At 39.2% G+C, this 23,276-nt stretch overlaps 1 protein-coding gene across 3 annotated transcripts in view; it reads right to left on the bottom strand.

The window, feature by feature from the left end:
- ZDHHC20 (zinc finger DHHC-type palmitoyltransferase 20) overlaps positions 1-23,276 on the bottom strand; it is a 71,028-nt gene that overhangs the window by 25,450 nt on the left and 22,302 nt on the right. For all 3 annotated transcript variants that reach the window (XM_061628564.1, XM_061628565.1, XM_061628563.1), the window contains exons 3-7: positions 19,546-19,640; positions 10,869-10,989; positions 9,252-9,321; positions 1,878-1,910; positions 1,058-1,178 (exon numbers count right to left, since the gene is read on the bottom strand). In XM_061628564.1, the coding sequence (XP_061484548.1) occupies positions 1,058-1,178; positions 1,878-1,910; positions 9,252-9,321; positions 10,869-10,989; positions 19,546-19,640 (440 nt within the window). The remainder of the gene's footprint in view (positions 1-1,057; positions 1,179-1,877; positions 1,911-9,251; positions 9,322-10,868; positions 10,990-19,545; positions 19,641-23,276) is intronic.

Below are 23,276 nucleotides of genomic sequence, written 5' to 3'. Positions count from 1 at the left end.
GTTTTCTATGTTTCAGACACAAAGCTGGATGGCTTTTAGCAAATCTCTGTCCCAGTCTGGATATATATATATAGCTCAGGTTAATAAGCTAAGATATGAATGAGCCTTGTATGTACCCTCAGGAGGCTCCAATAAGCCAGGAAGTCTTCAGTTAACCATAAGTTTCCCATTCATCAGATCAGGAACAAATGTATCTTAAACTACCATTTAAAGTTGGTTTAAAACCCTGGTTTGTTCTAAAACTGGTAATCATAATTTCCCAATTCAGATGCAAAGAGAAACAAGGTGAGATATGTATGTCCTAATCAGACCTATGTTTATCTGTATGTAACCTTTCAAGAATGTTGTGAGGATAAACAAGGGAAGACATATCACCCCTCATAAAATATTAAAGAGATACGATTTGGTCCAATTGGGCCAAAAGAGTTTCCTTTTCCACTTGTGACACACGAATACAAAAACTGTTTTCTGAAATTAGACATTTAAACTTTGACTTATTTAAACTTTATTTATTTAAACTTTGACTTATTTAACGTAATAAATTCTGTAATCAAAGAAGAAACTCTCTCATATTCCATGGATGTTAGTTTTTCAGAAGCGCAGCAATGCAAGTCCATAACATTGACACAACATGCAGCACCTCTGATGTCTTGTGGCATAAACATCTGTAGTCGACAGTGTTCATCAGATGGTATTTTCAAGTAGCGATTTAATATAAATTATGCTACTCAATCAGAGCAGTAAAATTCATGATATTGAGTCTATTTTGAAATTAGATGAGGGCAATGTTGACATTTGAGTTATAAATACCATACAAACAAAATGTGATCTTAAAACATGCATGTAAGACCATAAATTCTGTCCCAGAGTTTTCCAGTTCTAGTGAACCTAAAACTGCACATTAAATAAATACATTTGTGTAACTATTCAGCAGGTTTTTATTCCTTCAGCCACTTCAAATTGATGATGGTTATGTGGTATGTCAAAAAAAAAGCATGATGTTTTAACACAGAGACAGAGATAGATATCTAAGGTATATTTTTTAAAAAAAACTTACTGTCCAAAACTTTATGAAATATTGCAGCACTGTAGCAGCAACAAACAGACAATACAGGAGGGAATAAAGTAAAAACAGGAGGAAAAACTTGTAGTTAGAAAATCCCACGCAGTTATTCACCCTAGAAAAGAAAGGAAAAATGACTAAGTAATCCTCTTTCATTCTCAAACAATGACAGACATAAAAAGGTTGGTTTTTTAAAAGGTTCTCCATCATAGCAGTATTTAATCAATTAGGAGGATTGTTTTCTGGAAGCAGCTTTAAAGCCTAAAGGGAAAAAGCTGCCCTTTAGGTCAGGCAAATTTGCTCTCTTCTACTATGCATACCTGATATTTTAAAAACCATCCCTTTATCAATTAAAGACATATAAATTGTGCTTATTATCTATGCAAACATGAATATAATTTACATTTTTATCTCATTCTAATAATCTTTCTTCTTGTTGTTGTTCTTCAAGCTCTAAGCCTTAGGAAAGTATTAGAGTCATTCGATAGGAACTGTCAACCAGGTAATAATGTTAATACTTCTTACAGTGCAATCCTGTTCTTATTTAAGTCAACAGAAAACTTCCCATTCATTTTAACACAAAAGATCTGCAGCGTTAGGATTTCATTTTGGGAATGTAACTCGTTATAAAAATCAATCAAATTAAATATGAATATAGACTTTGCCAGTAGACCAACCCCTACCAATGTAGAATCAACATTTCCCAGATGTAGTCCCTGTTCTTGGTTCATCTTGTAGTGTAGCCAGCAGTGAGTGGTTTAGTTATTTCTCTCTGCAAGGGCAAAAATCAAGAACAAAAAGGAAAAAAGCATACCAAGGACAATGATGATCCATTTTCAGTACACACCTAAGGGGAAAAAAGGAAGACATTTCTAAGAAATTTAAAGATGATATAAGAGCAAAATTTTCCAATAAGCAAGTAACTGGAGTCTGCATTGGCCAAATAAGCTGAATCAGGGTGATATGGCGTCCCCCCGCAAGTTAAAGCCAAAAAAAAGTATTTCGGTCAATGACCAGCAAACCCAAGTTAAAGCATGATGTCATTATATCCCCCAAGTCAGACTGGGCTTCCACAAAGCCTCCTGTCACTCTGCTTCTGTGCTGTCTATTTTTCTATGCTGTCTAACTATCTTCCTACTTCTATGGTTCTCTGGGATGATGCACAGCCTTTACAAGAAGTTGCCTGTGGACCACTGAAGAGCTCTGAATTTTTTATTTTTTGCTAAAGCACAGCAGCAGAGTGTGCTGCTACCTCCACCACCATCAATAATGGATTGTGGAGCAAAGTTAACCCCTTTTAAATTCTTCCCCTAAAGTCCCCAGATATATTTGCAATTTTGCAGAATTAAACCTCTCTGGAGGGGCTCCTGTGCCCATAAGTTATTTTGGCCAAAAGTGGGAAAATTATAACTGTTTTTAGATCCTCCATTACAGAGAACGGGGAAAACACAAAGCTCCATTTCATACAGAGCGGTTCAGAACAAAAAAACCTTATCAAAGCAGAGACAGTACAGAGCAACTCAGAAGCAGACGAATTTTTTTTAAATGCACAGATGCAATGCGAACCTAGGGGCTTGTGCACACCCCAATATCTAATCTCAATCTGTCAAAGCCTGTTAAAACAGTTTAATATACAGGCAAACAGCACAGTTGCAAAACTCCCACCCAGCAAAATCAATCCTCTTTCTTTTACAATAACCAGCAGCCAAGGGAGCCAGAGTGAAAAAAATAGCCGAGGAAGAGCTTAACACATTCTTTTCTATAGGCATTTTCCACTAAAAATCTCTCCCATTCTAGCTTTTCCACCTATGGAGGGAAGCATAGGGACAAATAAACATCTTATTTTCATAGCATGTTCTAAAGCATATGGCTACAAGCAAATAGTGAGGCATGAATCTTTTTCAGCAGGTTGTTGCAGCAGACAACAGCCAAAGTGCTAACTTAGAACACAGGAATGCAAAAGGTTGTGCAAAGCAACACTGTGATCCATACATGGTCAGAAAAGCACAGCATTTAAGATAATGAGGTATAAAGCCAGGAAGTCCCTGGTTCAGATCTCACTTATGTAGTTCTCACATTGTTAGGAGATAAATAATTGATCCCCAACTTTTTTTATTAAATGAAATGGGTGTATGTAGGTGTGTTTATTTGTTTGGAGCAGTGGTAGAGAGACTCTCCCTGTACCATTTCCCTTATCAAAATCACATCTCTCAGCTGTTGTTTGTCTTGCTTAATCATCACAGTTTAATTTCAGCTGCTGTATGCTGATGGCACCCTGCTTGAGAGCCATGTTCAGGCAAATGTTCTAGGTAAGTAAAACCAGAGATAGGAGTGCACATGCAAGGGGTTGCTCTTTATTTATTTGATTTATATCCCGCCCTTCCTCTCAGCAGGAGCCCAGGGCGGCAAACAAAAGCACTAAAAACACTTTAAAACATAATGGAAACAGACTTTAAAATACATTAAAACAAAACATCTTTAAAAAGCTCTGAAGATATCTATTTTTTTTAAAAAAAAGATAGATCTTTAGATCTTCATGTGATTAGCACAATGGTTTGTAGAATCTATGCACTTAGAATCTCTCCCTGCAATCAGAAATGCTGATATGTCAGGGTTCCTGCTGGGAGAGCTTCTAAGCATGTTCAATTTAAACAGTTAATAACTCTCTTCAGACCTAATTACACAAAGTTCTGAAGAGCAGCTTGTGCACCTGAGGACATGGGTTGCATGTGCATCCTTGCCACCCCCCTCTTCTATTTACAGTGTGTTGAAACCTATGCCTTAACACAGATAATTTCTCCTTTACAACCAATTCAGATAAGGGAGTAGAAGTGCTAAATCAGTGCCAGAGATCACTACTGGACTGAAATTCAATACACGGAAACTCAATCCAGATGAAGTGGGGGTACTGTTGTGGGCGATTCGTCTACTCAGAAGAGGCTGAACACTTCCTTTCTATGTGGAGTCCCATCTGCCCTAACAGAATAGGTTTACAGTTTGGGGGTGCTTCTTGATCCATCTTTGTCATTGGAGTCTCAAGTGGGCTATGTGGCTTGGACAGCCTTTCACCAGCTGAGGCTTGTGTGCTAGATGTGACCTGCTCTTGCAGAAAGACAGCATGGCCACTTTTATTCATTGTTACATTATCTATGGTTAAACCTCCATAAGAACATAAGAGGCTGCTGGGTCACACCAATGGCCCATTTAGTCCAACATCCTGTTCTTACAGTGGCCAACCAGTTGCCCATGGGATTAGATACTGTAATGTGTTAAGAACATAAGAAGAGCCTACTGGATCAGGCCAGTGGCTCATCTAGTCCAGCATCCTGTTCTCACAGTGGCCAACCAGGTGCCTGGGGGAAGCCCGCAAGCAGGACCTGAGTGCAAGAACACTCTCCCCTCCTGAGGCTTCCGGCATCTGGTTTTCAGAAGCATGCTGCCTCTGACTAGGGTGGCAGAGTACAGCCATCACGGCTAGTAGCCATTGATAGCCCTGTCCTCCATAAATTTGTCTAATCTTCTTTTAAAGCCATCCAAGCTGGTGGCCATTACTGCGTCTTGTGGGAGCAAATTCCATAGTTTAACTATGCGCTGAGTAAAGAAGTACTTCCTTTTGTCTGTCCTGAATCTTCCAACATTCAGCTTCTTTGAATGTCCACGAGTTCTAGTATTATGAGAGAGGGAGAAGAACTTTTCTCTATCCACTTTCTCAATGCCATGCATAATTTTATACACTTCTATCATGTCTCCTCTGACCCGCCTTTTCTCTAAACTAAAAAGCCCCAAATACTGCAACCTTTCCTCGTAAGGGAGTCGCTCCATCCCCTTGATCATTCTGGTTGCCCTCTTCTGAACCTTTTCCAACTCTAGAATATCCTTTTTGAGATGAGGCGACCAGAACTGTACACAGTATTCCAAATGCGGCCGCACCATAGATTTATACAACGGCATTATATCGGCTGTTTTACTTTCAATACCTTTCCTAATTATCGCTAGCATGGAATTTGCCTTTTTCACAGCTGCCGTACACTGGGTCGACATTTTCATCATGCTGTCCACTACAACCCCGAGGTCTCTCTCCTGGTCAGTCACCGCCAGTTCAGACCCCATGAGCGTATATGTGAAATTCAGATTTTTTGCTCCAATATGCATAATTTTACACTTGTTTATATTGAATTGCATTTGCCATTTTTCCGCCCATTCACTCAGTTTGGAGATATCTTTTTGGAGCTCTTCACAATCCCTTTTTGTTTTAACAACCCTGAACAATTTAGTGTCATCAGCAAACTTGGCCACTTCACTGCTCACTCCTAATTCTAGGTCATTAATGAACAAGTTGAAAAGTACAGGTCCCAATACCGATCCTTGAGGGACTCCACTTTCTACAGCCCTCCATTGGGAGAACTGTCCGTTGATTCCTACTCTCTGCTTTCTGCTTCTTAACCAATTCCTTATCCACAAGAGGACCTCTCCTCTTATTCCATGACTGCTAAGCTTCCTCAGAAGTCTTTGGTAAGGTACCTTGTCAAACGCTTTTTGAAAGTCTAAGTACACTATGTCCACTGGATCACCTCTATCTATATGCTTGTTGACACTCTCAAAGAATTCTAATAGGTTACTGAGACAGGACTTTCCCTTGCAGAAGCCATGCTGGCTCTGCTTCAGCAAGGCTTGTTCTTCTATATGCTTAGTTAATCTAGCTTTAATAATACTTTCTACCAGTTTTCCAGGGACAGAAGTTAAGCTAACTGGCCTGTAATTTCCGGGACCCCCTCTAGATCCCTTTTTGAAGATTGGCGTTACATTTGCCACTTTCCAGTCCTCAGGCACGGAGGAGGACCCGAGGGACAAGTTACATATTTTAGTTAGCAGATCAGCAATTTCACATTTGAGTTCTTTGAGAACTCTCGGGTGGATGCCATCCGGGCCCGGTGATTTGTCAGTTTTTATATTGTCCATTAAGCCTAGAACTTCCTCTCTCGTTACCACTATTTGTCTCAGTTCCTCAGAATCCCTTCCTGCAAATGTTAGTTCAGGTTCAGGGATCTGCCCTATATCTTCCACTGTGAAGACAGATGCAAAGAATTCATTTAGCTTCTCTGCAATCTCCTTATCGTTCTTTAGTACACCTTTGACTCCCTTATCATCCAAGGGTCCAATCGCCTCCCTAGATGGTCTCCTGCTTTGAATGTATTTATAGAATTTTTTGTTGTTGGTTTTTATGTTCTTAGCAATGTGCTCCTCAAATTCTTTTTTAGCATCCCTTATTGTCTTCTTGCATTTCTTTTGCCAGAGTTTGTGTTCTTTTTTATTTTCTTCATTCGGACAAGACTTCCATTTTCTGAAGGAAGACTTTTTGCCTCTAAGAGCTTCCTTGACTTTGCTTGTTAACCATGCTGGCATCTTCTTGGCCCTGGCGGTACCTTTTCTGATCTGCGGTATGCACTCCAGCTGAGCTTCTAATATAGTGTTTTTAAACAACTTCCAAGCATTTTCGAGTGATGTGACCCTCTGGACTTTGTTTTTCAGCTTTCTTTCCTGTTGTACAGGAATACCTTGCATTAACGTACTCAATGGGACCAGAGTGAGTACGTAAACTGAAAATGTCCGTAAAGTGAAGCACTACCTTTTGAAACTTTGTTTTCCTCTCCTTCATGCGGAGCCTCAAAGCCCCGCACTAAAGCGTCTGCCGCCACGCCTCTCAGCTGATCGCGATCGCGCCTCCCAGCTGATTTGCAGTGGCACGATCGGATCTATTTCCACCCCCACGCACTGTTAAGTGTCCGTAAGTGTGAAGCAAGCGTACGTAAACAGGGGCATGGTGGAGTATGGAGTATGTCCATAAAAGCGAGTGTACATTAAGTGAAGGTCCGTATAGCGGGGTATTCCTGTACTGAGGCTATTTTTGAACACCAGTCGGAAACCACAGTTATTTCAGAATACAGCCACCTGGTTAATTGCAATAGCAACACATCTTATCTGTACTTAAAACCACTGCACGGCTCCTTGTCTGTTTCCAGGCACAACTCAAAGTGCTGGTGCTTGCTTTTAAAGCCTAACCCTAAACAGATTGAAATGTAGAAACCTGATGGATCACCTTCTCCAACATTAGTCTGCCCATAAACAGAGATATCCCTTGAGGCCCTCCTCTACTATTTAAGGTGATACAACAAGTGGAAGAATCCTGACTATGCAACAGTCTCCTTGGAGAGCCTTATCTGGTACCTTTCAGGTGTTTTTCAGGCATGAGGCAAATACCTTTTATTTCCCTAGACTTTTTAACTTTCAGTTTTATTGTACTGTTTTATCCTGCTTTCTGCTGTCTCTTGTTTATTATGTTTTTAAAGTGATTTTTGTATTTTATGTACCTACAGCGGAAATATTTATATTAAAGATACCTTAAAGTTTCAGTCACAGATTTCCTTCAAAATATATAGTACACGCCTTAAGCAAAGCACTCTATCATTCTGGTTTTATGTGTGTGTATGTGTTGGCCCTAGAAACGACTGGTATGTGGTCCCTGACCGCTTTTCTCTGAAGAGATTTAGTCCAGGGAAAAGGGGAAGGTTTCCCAGCACTGTAGGAAGGGCTCTGAAAAAAGTCCCACACCACCTAACAATTTGATGCTGGTAATTCAGTATGCTTTCTAGACTTGATTACCATTCATAACCTCTAAATGAAATGTAAGTCTGTTAGAAAAGTCACAGTAGGCAGATACTCAGCCAAACAAAGCTTATTAAAAGATACAGAGGTAAATATTATTTGTTAGATATTGACCTCAGAGTAGAAAGAATTAAATATCAAGGAGTTAAGGAACCATTTGAATGTAATACAAATCTATTCCATACAAAAAAAAATTATACAACTTAAAATTACAGCTTTATAAAATGAATACCATAGCCACAACAGACAATACATGTTTCCATATACAAGACATGTTGGCAAACTGGATACATATATATATATTAATCAATTAGGATGTGGTGACACGTATGCAGATATATTGTTTGTTGTTGTTGTTATGTGCCTCCAAGTCAATTACGACGTATGGTGACCCTATGAATCAGTGACCTCCAAGAGCATCTGTCATGAACCACCCTGTTCAGATCTTGTAAGTTCCTTTATAGAATCAATCCATCTCTTGTTTGGCCTTCCTCTTTTTCTACTCCGTTCGGTTTTTCCCAGCATTATTGTCTTTTCTAGTGAATCAGGTCTTCTCATGATGTGTCCAAAGTATGATAACCTCAGTTTCATCATTTTAGCTTCTAGTGAGAGTTCTGGTTTAATTTGTTCTAATACCCAATTATTTGTCTTTTTCGCAGTCCATGGTATGCGCAAAGCTCTCCTCCAACACCACATTTCAAATGAGTTGATTTTTCTCTTGCAGATATATTGTACAGATATAATAACCAGATATCTTCCATAGTAAACCAAAAAAAATATAATCAGGTTGAAGATGTGTTGCAATAACAGTTTCCTTTCCCAAATTTTCAAAATGGGAAAGGCAAGCCTTTTAATATTCAAACAGGAAGCAATGGCCAATTCCCTCCAAAGGATTCTTCCTTAAGACAAGAAATACCATCATATGGGGACAGGCTAATTATGTCTTCTGGATACATGCTCAAGCTGGTGTTCAGAATTCTCAGTCTGCCACTGTAGAAGACTTTTTAGTTAGAGCATGTGTGGCTATAAGTGAAGGCATACTTATTGGTTATTGTGGCTATGGTATTCATTTTATACAGCTAAGTTGTATATTTTATGTATGGAATAGATTTGAATTACATTTGCAAGCTACCTTGACATTATTGATCAGGGAACATGTACTTGCTTGGAATGTAGTTGGATGTCACCTATAATCAATACTATGATGGAATATTAGAGGAGTCTGTAAATTGTTTGCTTCTATTTCACATCTGTTTCTCTCTATTGCAGATGGAGCGTATGACTCACAGTCACATGCAGATCTGTATTAATATTATTTCTGATAACAACATAATTTGTGCAACCTCAAGAAAAATATAGTTTGTCATCCATTCCCCAGTTGTGAAACATAGTATTCTGGAGTACCACCCTGTAACCGGAAAAATAACATTTTAGCTTCTGGTGTGAACATGTGCTTGCTACTGAAAACACTAAGATGCATGAATCGAAACAAGACTATCCCACTCCAGAGCTGGTAGGTACTTACAGGTCACAGGCAGAACAGTGGTGACATCGATCAGGCTTGATTAGTTGGCATCTATCGCAGTATCTTATGGCTATATTAAACATTAAAATCATATTTAAGTTGAAGTTTGGAGATTCGGAGTTCAGGCTCGTATCCAGTGCAGAGCTAAGTATCCTGTCAGCGCAAGGATTTCTTCCCCTATGCACTCCCTAATCTATTCAGGGTTTCCCCCCAACTCTCCAGAACAGATTTGTGGAGGGCATGGGGCATGCATGGGAGAAAGAGGAGGGAATTTTTGATGCACAAGCAGAGATCTTTGCCCTGATGGGATGTTTACTTAGCACTGCACTGGACACAAGGTTAAGAGATAGTCTAAGTCCTTAAAACAGGGTTCATTACATCTCAAAATGCTAAAAGGGCTGTTGCATCATAAACACTAATGGGTAAATGGTGATACGAGAGTCTGCTTCATCAGAGTACACAAAGTGTACTGTTAAGGTGATGGGTAGCTCAAGTATAGAGGTTAAAGAAAGCTATCATGATAAAAAAGGAATGAAAGATACACATCTGGACAAATAAGAGCTAAACATTAATGTAACCTAAACATTAGCTGGAACATCAGAATATAAACGCACTGGCCTGGTTTGCACAATAAAAGTCTCACTAAACCCATGATTTAAAGTTGATTTCCACATCCTGGATTGTTTGGAAGCCATAACCATACTTTTTGGTGTGCACGTATGGTTAACTGTGGCTTCCTGGTTTGTTTTCCCACTCATGTGATGGAAGGAGTTTATGGGACCAAAGGGGCTACATGAAGGTGCAAGCTCACAAATATCCTAGCTTGTTAAGCCAAGATTTGATTGCATGAATGCAGCTTCTATCTTTTTTCTGCTGCTACTGATGATCATACCTGCTTGTGCAGAATTTAAAAAAAACAGGTATGCATTCATGCCAAGTTCAATTCAATTTACGTTAGAAAACTTGTCTATCTCTTGGTTGTTAATAGACAAACAGACTAATACCAGACTGAAGGACTAGATGGTTGACCACAGTGAAGTAGCTGAGACACAATGTGAAACCATGGTTTCTCATTGCAAGAACTAACAAACACGAGTCTCAGTCACATGCACTTTCTCTACCACTCTTTCCCCTCATGCTGATTACTTTTGTTACAGATTTTTAACAGACCACAGCTTACCAGTTCATCCAAACCCAGGAAACTATGCTTTGCCTACAAATAAAGAGCGTAAACTCCATTCAAACCACAATCTGCAATCCTGGTTTGCAAGGTTAAAATGAAATGGCAAACTATTGTTTGCCAGGTACCCAGAAGTAAGGGAGGAAACATTTAAGCCTAAGGATCATGTCTGCTGAATGGCTCCAGTCAAACTTGATAATGTCATTGGGGAAGGGCTGTAGGCTCAGTGGTAGGGCTTCTGCTCTGCATGCAGAAGGTCCTGGGTTCAAGCCCCAGCATCTCTCAGGAAGGGCTGGGAGAGACTCCTGCCTGAAACCCTGGAGAGCCAATGCCAGTGGACCAATGGTCTGACTTGGTATAAAGCAGCTTCCTATGTCCCTTCATCTTATTGCAACCATGAAGAGTTTTTGCAGTGTTAGGACTGTTTACAGGCTTACCTCTTGATGCTGTTGTAGTATAGACTGGCAGGTCTTTAGCAACTCTTCGCAGAATTTCCTGTTGGGATTCTGGTCTCTCTTCTTTTTCATATTGCTCCTTATCTGATTTGGACAAACTGAACTGAAAAAAGAGGATAGAAGTATGATTTTTAGGCCACATACAGATTTATGTTTTATAGATCTATGTTTTAATATACAGATTTATGTTTTAAAGATTTCTGTATGTAAATAATTCAAAGCAGAAATGAGCAGGGGAAACCAAACCCACAGCTATTATTCACAAAGCAGTTTCAAAATGTTGTTTTCAAAAGTGTTATTTATGTGCAACAAGGAACATTTGGGTCCCTGTGAAAAAATGGTGGGGCATCAGGATCCAGCTGGGAACTAATGAAGCCCACAACTGAAGTTATGCATTTGCCCTAAAAAACAAACGAACTAGAAGTAAATGTTGGCGATTGCGTGTATAGATCAAACGTGGTTTGAATTCAAGCGCCGTATAGAACAGGAATAAGACAGGCCAGGCAAGTTTCTTGTAAGAGTCTTTACTAGGCAAAGACATTAGACACAGCTCTCTCCATTGACATTTCTTCCCCCACACTGAGTTCCTGCAAGTTTCCCACCTTATCACACTCCCAGCCAGCCACTGACCTTGATAGTCTGGCACTCTGTTCTCACAGCTTAACCCTTCTGCTTCAGGTTTCTCTCTCTCTGCTAAAAACCTTGTCTGTGAGTCTCACAGCCTGCGTCACTGACCAACAGCCCCCACCTGAGACTTACAGACTACAAAACTTCATGTTACAATTATTACATTTCTACAACATTAACTTTTCATTACACAACATTTCAGTACATGGTTTGTTTTCTTTACAGTTCAGTTCAGTTTCTCTTTATTCTTTATTTACACAAGTTTCACAGATTCATGTTTGTTCACTTTTATTTGATGATACATTTATATTTCATTCCTCAACACAAAACTTCCACATTAGATCCATTGTTTCTTTATCTATTGGTCCTTCTTTTTCCCATTCTACTGGAAATTCATCTGTTTCATTATTCTGTTGTGTAACATTAAATGCAAATCTCTGAGGAGGTTGACCTTCCGTTTTTCTCTCTGATTTCCTGACATTATCTATTTCCATTTTTTCTTCACTTTCAATTTTACTTGGACCTGTACCACTGGTACTTGGCATTTCTGTATCATGTGTTGTTATGTCTTCACCTCTCAGCCTTTTAACAGTACGTTTGCCACCGTGTATTAAATCTGTTAATGCAGTTTTTAATGGAATTTGCTGCCCGAAAGGAACATCCGCAGCTTCCTGCTTGTTTGCACTTTCTAGGATCACTGTTTGACTGTCTCTCCAAGGTTTATCTATCACCTTTATGTTTCTGCTTAACACTACTTGTTGTTTCTCAGGCAACCAAACTCTATAATATGAATTCTGAAATCCCAAAATGCATCCTGCCTGCGCTCTTGAGCCTAATTTACCATGTCTTCTTTGTTTTACTACATGTACCCAGCATTTTGCCCCAAAACGTTCTATGTGTTTCACCCTGGGTTTTCTTCCAGTCAGTTTCTCATAGGGAGACATGCCTATTGTTCTGTGCATTAGGCGGTTCTGAATATAAACAGTGTACAGAATACATTCACCCCAATAAGTGTTATTCATATCAGCATCTGCTAGCATTGCTCTCAATGAATCCTGCAATGACCGGTTCCTCCTCTCTGCCGTTCCGTTGGAGGATGGGCTGAAGGGAGCAGTGAGACTCTGTATTATTCCCTTCTTTTCCAAATATGTTTGAAATGAATTACTGGTAAATTCACCACCTCTATCTGATCTGATATTTTTGATAACAACCCCATGTTGTGTTTCTGTTCTCTGTATGAATGCCTTTAATTTCTCTTCTGCATCACTTTTCTTTTTCAATAAGAACACATGTGTAAATCTGGAGAAATCATCCACAATCACTAAATAAAACCTTGCTCCACCTTTTGAGCACTGAAAAGGTCCAGCCAAATCCACATGTATGAGCTGATAGGGTTCAGTAGTTGTGCTTTCACAGCTCTTATTTACTGGAGTTACTGTCATTTTTGTTTTATAGCATACCTCACACTCATCCACATGCTCACAGTGTGTTAACTTCAAATCTTGACTATGCTTTGGGGTGTTTATTATCTTTTGGAAATGTGCGTGTGCCAGTTTTCTATGCCATTCATGGAAACAATTATCATGTTTATCTTTATTTACTGCTATCCAAGCACACATATGTTTATCAAGATTGCACTCAACCATAAACATTTGATTCTGTAATTTCCCTTGCATGCATATTTCACCATCTTTTCTCACAAAAAATCTATCCCCTTCAAATGTAACTTTGCAACCTATTTGAGCCAATTTTCTCACTGATAGAATGTTATATTTTAAACCAGAAATCAATAATACATCTGTTAAAATTCCCAAATTACCCATCTTCAGCGTGCCTGTTGCAATCACGTCCTGAGTCGATCCGTCAGCCAGATAAATCTTCTCCTGCGTCGGCTTTGAAGTGTAAAATAAACTAGAGTCTGTGATTAGGCAATTAGACGCTCCACTGTCAAGAAGCCATTTAGAGTTAATCAGTTTATTGTCCTTAGTAACAAAGTTCACGCTTGCTCTCTGACTTTCAAAGTCCCTGTAATTCCTCTTCTTTAAACAATGTCTCTGTATATGACCACGTGATCCACAAAAATAACATGTTTTAGTCTCTTGCCTGCTTCTTTGATTTTGGTGTTGTACAGACACAGTCACAGTCTCTTTTATCTCTGTTTTCTTATTCTCGTCTCCTATTCCACTCTTGTTGAAGTTTCTGTTCCACAAACTCCAAAGTCAGATTCCCATCAGGTTGGGTTTCAAGACTAGATACCAGAACGTCCCATTTTTGATCAAATGAAGATAACAGGAGATAAACCATCTGTAAGTCATTATGATGCACGCCTCGATCTTGCAGCTCAGCATTTAATCTCCGAAATTCAGCCAAATGCTCTTCCATAGTCACTTCATCTGTAAAACACATTTGATATAGTTTCCGTGCTAAACACAGCCTGCTCCCCGCAGTTTGCTGTACATGAGCGGCTTTTAGCTTTTCCCACATCTGATTAGCCGTCGGCTCATTACTCACCAGCAATAGTTGTGAATCTGATAGCCCCAGAGTAATAAAAGCCTTCGCTTTCTCGTCTTTCTTCAGCCACGCTGCTGAAGGAGCTGCCGGAGGGGGGTTTTCAACGACATCATTCAACTCTTCTTTAATCAGAACTGCTCTCATTCTCCACTTCCAGCTGGAGTAGTTTACAGCATTCAGCCTCTCCATCGGCATCCCGGATAACAGATTTACAGCCATTTTGCCCACTCTTACTTGCCTCTCACTTGCGCTTTGTTTCTCTCTGCAACAACGCCACTTCACCGGCTCTTGAACCCGCTACCACGCCTGATAAGCTGGGCCCATAACCCCTGTTGGCGAGTGCGTGTATAGATCAAACGTGGTTTGAATTCAAGCGCCGTATAGAACAGGAATAAGACAGGCCAGGCAAGTTTCTTGTAAGAGTCTTTACTAGGCAAAGACATTAGACACAGCTCTCTCCATTGACATTTCTTCCCCCACACTGAGTTCCTGCAAGTTTCCCACCTTATCACACTCCCAGCCAGCCACTGACCTTGATAGTCTGGCACTCTGTTCTCACAGCTTAACCCTTCTGCTTCAGGTTTCTCTCTCTCTGCTAAAAACCTTGTCTGTGAGTCTCACAGCCTGCGTCACTGACCAACAGTAAAGACCATATGAAGACTCATCCACTCTCATTAAGTACATGAGAAGAGCCTGCTGGATCAGGCCAGTGGCCCATCTAGTCCAGCATCCTGTTCTCACAGTGGCCAAGCAGACACCTATGGGAAGCCCACAAACAGGACCATAAGAGCACTCTCCCTTCCTGCCGTTTCCAGCAACTGGTATTTGGAAGCATACTGCCTCCAACAGTGGAGAAAGAGCACAGCTATCATGGGTAGTAGCCACTGATAGCCATATCCTCCATGAAAGGATTCCACTCATGCCCCACTGTGCTGCATCCTGTGTCCCCATTACAGTTTGTGTTTTGGTCCCTTGTTACTACTCAGTTTTGTCCATACCATATTAACAACTGATATAGAGAGAAACGTTGACTGAAACTTAAAATGCTGACTGAAAACAGCCCTCCTAGGAGGCAGAAACTGAACTGAATACAGGTATGCCTGCCATGTCTAATATATTTTATGGCTGGTACTTTAACTGGCCTACAGTCACTGCCTCTGTTTATAAAATAGGATGTCTTCTGTTAATATATGTTGCTTTCAGCTGACCTCGGCTGAGAGTTCAACAGGCTAAAGGGAATCAAGGGGACTGTTTCTTTTTAAGCTAGGACCTAACGAAAATAGGGCATGGATTCTCCAAGGCCAATGCACCTCCAGGATCTTGTCAGTGGTAAGGGGTACCCCTCTTTACAGCACACATCCTCCAATCTGATTCCTTCCATCCCATTCCCCCAAATCAGGATCCTTTCAGTGGAAAGAGTGACTCCTTTTTGCTTTAATTAGAACAGTGGTTCCCAACCTCCCCCCCCCTCCACGGACCACTTGAAAATTGCAGAGGGTCTTGGCTTTTCTGCCTGTTGCCTATAGCAATTGTAATGTGTTGCGGTAGATGCTGTATTTTTATTCCTTCTTTAATTATATAGAAATGCATTGCACAGAATTCAAACTGTGATACACAACCCAAAGTAAAAGGAGGAATAAAAATACAATTAAACATTAATATAAATATGTAATACAAACATGCCACGGGCCACCTGAATGAAGCTCGCAGATCATAGTTTGGGAACCCCTGAATTAGAACATTATCAACAAAACACAGCATCTCCAGTGACCTGATACTCTGGGTTGCATCCAATGAAGTCTTCAATTTGCACAAGGACATCCATTTGTGGAATGGAACTCCCCCTGTCTCCCCCACAATCTATTCTATTCCAAGGGTTCCCCTAAACTCTGGTCCAGATTCAGGGAAAAGGAGTGGGAGGGGAAGTTCTGTTTAGAAAGCGGAAGTTCTTGTGCAAATGAAACAACTTCACTGGATGGAACCCTCTGTCTTCGTGCCCGTCTTATACATCTTGCCCATCTTATACATCTTGCCCATCTTACAAGTAATCCCTTTCTTTACATAATATGGAATTTGCCTTTTTCACAGCTGCCGGTCACTGGATTAAGCTATCTACCACAATCTGCGAAGGACCAAGTCTTGGGACCCCACAACCACGAAACTCCAAGATCTTATTATGCACTACTGCACAGGAACATAGGAAGCTGCTTTATACCGTGTCAAACCATTTGTCCATCTAGCTCAGTATTGTCTACGCTGACTGGCAGCAGCTCTCCAGGATTTCAAACTGGATTCTCTCCTAGCCCTGTCTGGAGATGCCAGAGATTGAACCCGGGCCCTTCTACATGTAAGGCAGATGCTCTACCACTGAGCTATGGCCCTTCCCCTTACATAATGTGTAAGCTACACATAATGTGTATAGGTACTCTGAGAACCAGCTTATAAACTTGTTTTCATGACTAAGGTTGGTACTTTGTTTCTGCTCCTGCGTCTTTTAACATCAGTTTGACACACAGAAATTTAGCAGGTGAAGCTTCATGCCTCCTGCTAATTTTTGTTGAGTCAGTTTACTGTTAAAAGGGGCAGGAGAGGGGACCATTTAAATGTCACTGTCAGACATAGCAGAAGACAATGTTCCCAGGAAGACACAAATAACTGCTGTAGTCTAAAGTAATTATACATCCACGCTGCCTAAGGGACCCACTCAGTTGATAATAATTTACTTTACTGGGCATGTTAGCTCAGATTAAGACGATGAAATATTCTATAAATATTCTAGTCACCAGTCAAAGAGCAAGGTCTTGCAAACAAGCTGTTAAAAGACAAAGATCAAACAAGTTGTTTATGGAAAACAACCACCACCATACAAAGTAATTAAAGAAAAATATTTCGTGAAGCAATGCTTAATTTATATTATCTTTAGAGGGCCATTGTTCTCCCCAACAATATCTACACACAATCGAAGGTACATGAGCTTACAAAACAAAAAATCTTAACAGAATTTCAGGCAAGGTCCAGAATGCTTTCCAATTAAAATGGGAAAACAGCATCCCTTTGTTCTCTTGTTTCGTTCCAGGGTCTCAAACAATACCAATTGTTCTTCTTTATTACAAAATGTGGTATTGCAACACAACACCTGGAGTTGATTCTGTTTATAGTATGGTCCTTAAGATCACAGGCTAACCCACTATACAAGAATGGTTGTTTTTCAATAAACTAAAATCATATTCTTTTATATTGGGAAAATTTTACATTAGGTATTGAACACAACCAACTCTGAGATAAATCTATGAACAAGAGAAGCAGATATTCTAAGCAGGGACTATGATCTTTAGATATGGATTTCCTTTTTATTTTATTTTTTAAATCTACAAGAAGAATGCATTTTTCAATCAGTCAGATGAGTACCTCTTTACTGCTACCCAAGAATACTTAATCCCCTCTAACAGTAAATGTGAGTACTTATCAGTTTGAAAGTGAGAGAGAATCACACAAAAATAAGGCAATGGTTTCTGCATACTCAGAGGTCTCCCTAGCCTAGATACACCCAGTAGAGTAGCGGAAAATTCAGAAGTGCAGGGTCCCTTCATGATAGTCACAGCCATGCCCTCCCTTTTTTGCCGCCGGGTTGACAATGAGATCCTTGTTAATGCCTGCTCCCATAACAACAGACGTCCCTAGGAGCCAATAAGCACAAAAGAGGAGAGTTCTAATCCCAGGTATCATAAGGTGATATCTAACTTTAGTCATACTCAGAGTAGACCCTGTGAAAGCAATGGACTTAAGTCCATTGACTTCAATAGGTCTACTCTATGACTTATTTATTTATTAATTATTTGATTTATATCCTGCCCTTCTTCCCAGCAGGAGCCCAGGGTGGCATATCACCCATGTTCCTGATCTCCAAGTCATTGTCACTGAACATGCTTCAGTTTTGCACATTCCTTTCCCTCCTTCCAAATTTCCAGCCTGTTACATTGTTTGCTTTAACTATTGCTTAGTATTATGCTAACAAGGTATCTCAACCAGGGCTTGCAAGTCTATGCAACAGTACCTTCACCTGGACCAGTAATCCTGGTCCAGATTAACTGTGGCTGGAACAAGTGCAAATGTGACTCTACAACATGGTTAACTATCCTTAACTGCCTTTTAATGTTGTTTATTATTGTATTTTATAATGGTTGGATGTCCATTGTTCACTACACAAAGATGTCCGCTGATATCTTTGGTGAGGGGCAATTTATAAATCTTAATAAATAAATAAGTCTATCGAAGAGTGGGGGGAATTTATTTGGCTAAGAACATGGGGAGACCAGCATAAGGAATGCCGTATCTTCACTAGGCCTAATGGATGCAGTGGTGCAAAGGAGCTAAATTAATGCAAATATCTCCATAATTTACATGGGTCACAATATTTAAGTTATCTACACACAATATTCTACTTTTTCCTACAGAAAATACACTGCTCTGGTCAGCGCATATCATTCCATCCATACCACATCATTGTGGGGCACACAGAGTAATAACACAACAATTTCTTTCTACTGAAATGTTTTCAGATGTAAAAATTTGCTTTAGGCCAATGTCTGACAGCAAGAGAAAAACAGCACAGGCCTATATTGGAGAAGATTGAAATGAGCTTAATTGTTTGGTGTCTTTAAAAGAGACTGACTTGAAATTTTAGCAAAAATACTAATGCTGCAACTGTACCAACATTTATTTATTTATTTATTATTATAGCCCAAAGTTCACAGTTCTCTCTCTCTTGCTAAGGCCACATTTTCAATTAGCCACAGAACTTGATATAAATAGAGGGTTAAGTCCGATATTAGTCATACACTGACAGACCTACTGAAATAAATGGACCGAAGTAATTTAAGTCCATTGATTTCAGTGGTTCTACTCTGAGTATTACTTAGATAGTCCATAATGTTAGGAAGGGTCATACCAAATTTAATTTAGCCTAATGGTTTTCAGTACTGTTTTAAGGTGGCATGACTACATGTCTGCGCTCCATATTGATTTTTTTTTCTCTTCGGTGACATATAAGGATGAGTAAATATGGAATATAGTTCAGTACAACAATAGTGACTCCATGCTGACCCAGTGTGCTTCAGCGTAACACACTTGTGCATTGTCTGGAGTCTACTCCAACTAATAGCATTCTTAAACTAGTATGAGGCTGAACACAATGGGAAATTGTTAAAATAAGAATGTTTACAGAAATACACATACAGCGAAATAGTTCATATCCATTTCAAAATATCAGATTAAGAAACTGAGTAATAAAGTCTCCTGCTTGAATGCCACATTACTGCATATAGAAAAATTGACTATCCAAATTAATGAAATCCAAAGTTATCATCAATGATACATTATTTATACAAAATAATGTTACAAATTTAATTCACAGCAATGTTATTTATTGAATGGAAATGAAAAAAGCAAGCCACACCACACATCCGTAGCAAAAACAATTTAGTAGTAAGAAAGGCATCGTTTTGCCAATGTTAACCTTTACCTCATTAGAAGGGGAGGCGGGAGATGTAAAAATAGTCTTCCAATAGGACCACACAAACATGACAAACGACAGATGGAACACCACAAGGTAGACAACTGCAATAAAAATAAAATACAAATAAGGTTTCAGTGAACACAGCGAAAATAAGAAAACAAAAATGCAATGGCTTAGGCCTCAGGCTGTAAAAACAACAATTTTTCTTCATACAACATGCTACCCTAGCCAGTTGTGCAGAATAAACAACAAAAGCATCAGTGTTGGGAGGGATTCTAGTAGTGTGAATAAAAACTTTTTTTAACTTAAACTACAGTTTTAAGCACATTGGGTGGTATTCAGTGCTAGTCCTGCCTGAAGTCACTGATTGAAGTTAATAAATATGACTAACATAGGTTCATTAAAATCAGTGGGTCTACTCTGAGGGTAGGATTTAGTTCAATATAACCCATTTTAAATTTCAACCATATAAAGATTTTATTTTTAAAGCCTAGTTTAAAATGCTAAATGAACTTAACACAAACATGATAAAGGCAAAGCCTAAATTTATAATCTCTTAAAAACTGGATTTATGACAAAGTATCAAACATACCGACTCAATTCAGACATCAAGCCAAATTATGGTTTATTGAAGTTTATCTATGGTTTGCCATGATATCTGAACTGACAAGTCATGGTTTGCAAGTGGCTTACAAACCAGAATCTGAGTCATGGTTTGAAGTGGGATTGTATACAATGGAATTCAGAGGCCACTGCACCTACAGATGAGAAAACAAAATAAGGAAAAGCAACTCTAAACCATGGTTTGCCTGACTGTTTGGAAGCTGAAACTATGGTACAGGTTGCACTACAGTATTCAGTGCCAACCACATTTTGGCATGATGTCTAAATTGAGCTACTGAGTTAAGGACTGCTTTCTTATGTAAATAATTTAAGTCTAGTAAAATATCTGTCATTGAGGTAAAGCATTATAAATACAGCACAGTAGAAGATGTACTATATTTATTTTTACAGTCTGGAACTTGAAAACCATTGCAGGCATTGAGATCCAGCCCTGCTCCAGCCACCCTATATCCCCCACTGAGCCTACTTGGGGGATCTGGTACTTCTAATTTTTGTCATTTAAGCTTTTCAATTTGCTTGGATTTTTAAAATTATGAATATTTATGGCCACCAAACAAATTTATCGTTCATGGAAAAAACACTAATCTCCCCAGAAACTATCAGCCTGTGCTTTGGGGAAATTCTAGATGCTTACTCCACATAGCTGTTTCCTTCACAGTTCTCGCACATGTATTTTGAAATAAACTACAATTTCTGTGCTTTGTGTGTGCAGTTATTTTGTATCCTAATACAACTTAGCACAACTCATAACAAAGAACTTACTGTTAAATAAGTAATTTATTGTGCTAAATAAGTAAAATATTAAAAATGTCATATTTTAAAAAATATAAAGGTTGAAAAGGTAGCATTAGGGCTCTATTTAGTTGTAAGTCAACATTTTGATAAAGCAATTACTATGCACCTTTTTTTGAAGGAGTATTTAGAGAGCAAATGGAAAACTTGACTGTTGTAAATCACTTTAAGTCAATTTACAGTGGATTCTAAAAGGTCTAACATGTATGCCAAAAAAACCATGATCCGCTCGATTCCCAACAGATGTTCATTTAGTTGCTTAATGAAAAAATTCTACAATTCTCCTATATGGGTATATGTTAAATATTAACTCTTGAAAAAAATGAAATGGATGGCCTTCAAGTCAATTCTGACTTATGGTGACCCTATGAATAGGGTTTTCATGGTAAGTGGTATTCAGAGGTGGCTTACCATTGCCTCCCTCTGAGGCTGAGAGGCAGTGACTGGCCCAAGGTCACCCATTGAGCTTCATGGCTGTGTGGGGATTTGAACCCTGGTCTCCCAACTCATAGTCCAACACTTTAACCACTATGCCACACTGGCTCTCTATTAACAACTCTTACTGTCAGGATATTGTTTATTACACTGAAACACAATTGGTTTTGCTCAGCTAAAACCACTGCCTCCCGTCTCCTTTGTTGGGTTCCCTTTGCAATAGCCAAAACCTCCAGAATTGCTCTTCCTCCTCTGAAGCCCAGTTTTCTTAAATATGCAGATCTTCTCATACATTTCTTTTTTTTTTTACAATAACTTTTATTCAAATTTTCATAAAACATAGAAAACAAAATCATAAAACATTCAAAGACAAAAAACAAAACAAAACAAAAATGATTAAACAAAAAAAAATAAAATGTTGACTTCCCATTTGTCACAGATCTTCTCATACATTTCCAGCCTTCTTGTCACATGTTCTCTTCTGAATTCTCTCCTGTTTGCATCATTGTTAACATGGAGTCACACACCAGATGAAGACTTTTCACATATCAGTCTGAGAAACTAAGCGACTTTGTGCTTTTAATGAAAAAGTGTCTGCATACATTTGATAGGTCTCCAATGTGTTTTCTCAGAGAATGGGTCATCGGTGTGATGGTTCAGCTGTGTTCCTGACTTGCTTTCTCTTATAGAAATAAAAGACTCCCATTTACTTCTATAGGAGAGAGTCCCATCAACGGGCACTTCCATAACTTGATTTAATTTATTTAGTAAAGGGGCAAGATTCCTTTCACAAAGAAAGTCATTGCTTTGCAAGGTCCCCATCTTGTTTGTGGTGTTTCCAGGATGTCAATGACCCATCCTCCCCTCCCCATACTGTACTGAAAGCTCAACAACTTTCAAAATGCAACAACTGGGAAAGGTTTTCAGGTCAAAACTGCTTTTCTTGTACATCTACTATTTAAGCATGCTATTTTTCAAGCATCAAACAGCTGCTTGTTGACTGAAGTAACCCACCACTCCAATTTTATTTGGAACATGAAGAAATCTGTGATCTTTATTGCATACCAGCAATGCTGAGGAGTGAACATTTACATTATATACACTGATAATGTTGAACAGCAATTAAAAAGATATATACAAGAACTATGAACAATGGGTGTGGAACAACTATATGTTCCTAAAATAATATTGAAAGTCATGGGGTTTCCTATTCTTTAAGGTCAATCCACTTCAGACTATCAACCTGAAGGCATTTAGGAATAATAACAAAAAACAAAACAAAAAAAAAAAAAAACCAGTGCACAGTAGTTAATATAGTTCTGTATTACAATTTAATTATTATAAATACTTTTTATAATTATTTTTTTCAAATTGGTGCCATCAAGCCATTACCTGGGGAAGGTTTTAATTAGTGTCCTTTAAGCATTAATTATAGTGTTCCTCTCCTAATCTCCGTTCAAAGGGTGCTAGCAATCATAGAAAGTAAGAGCATAAAACCTACTGTCCTGCACCAACATCACACACACACCTGTGCACTAGCACAGGCAGCTGAACTCTGGCAAACCTGAACACTCCAAGGTGCAGAAGCACATAACAGCACTGATGCCGTTGTGACAGGTCAGAACAGCTGTAACTAATCACGGCCAGGAATCCAGCAAGTTTTGTGACTCTTGTTCAGGATTCCAACTGCATTTGGGGTTTATCAGGGCTTAGCGGTATGTGCTGACAAGAGAGGCTCACAACAGTGCAGCAGGCTTGTGGCTCACATCAATGACAGTCTTTGACATGCAAGCTGGCAAAAACGGGATGGGGAGCTCCTTCCCTCCTCTGCCAGCCTCATCATTTGCCTCCATACAATTGCCTCTTAGCTAGGGCTTACCAGGCTT

This window comes from Rhineura floridana, chromosome 5, assembly GCF_030035675.1.
Source record: "Rhineura floridana isolate rRhiFlo1 chromosome 5, rRhiFlo1.hap2, whole genome shotgun sequence".
NCBI lineage: Eukaryota > Metazoa > Chordata > Lepidosauria > Squamata > Rhineuridae > Rhineura > Rhineura floridana.
The sequence above is the reverse complement of the archived record's forward strand: the minus strand, read 5'-3'. Positions and strand labels throughout refer to the sequence as shown.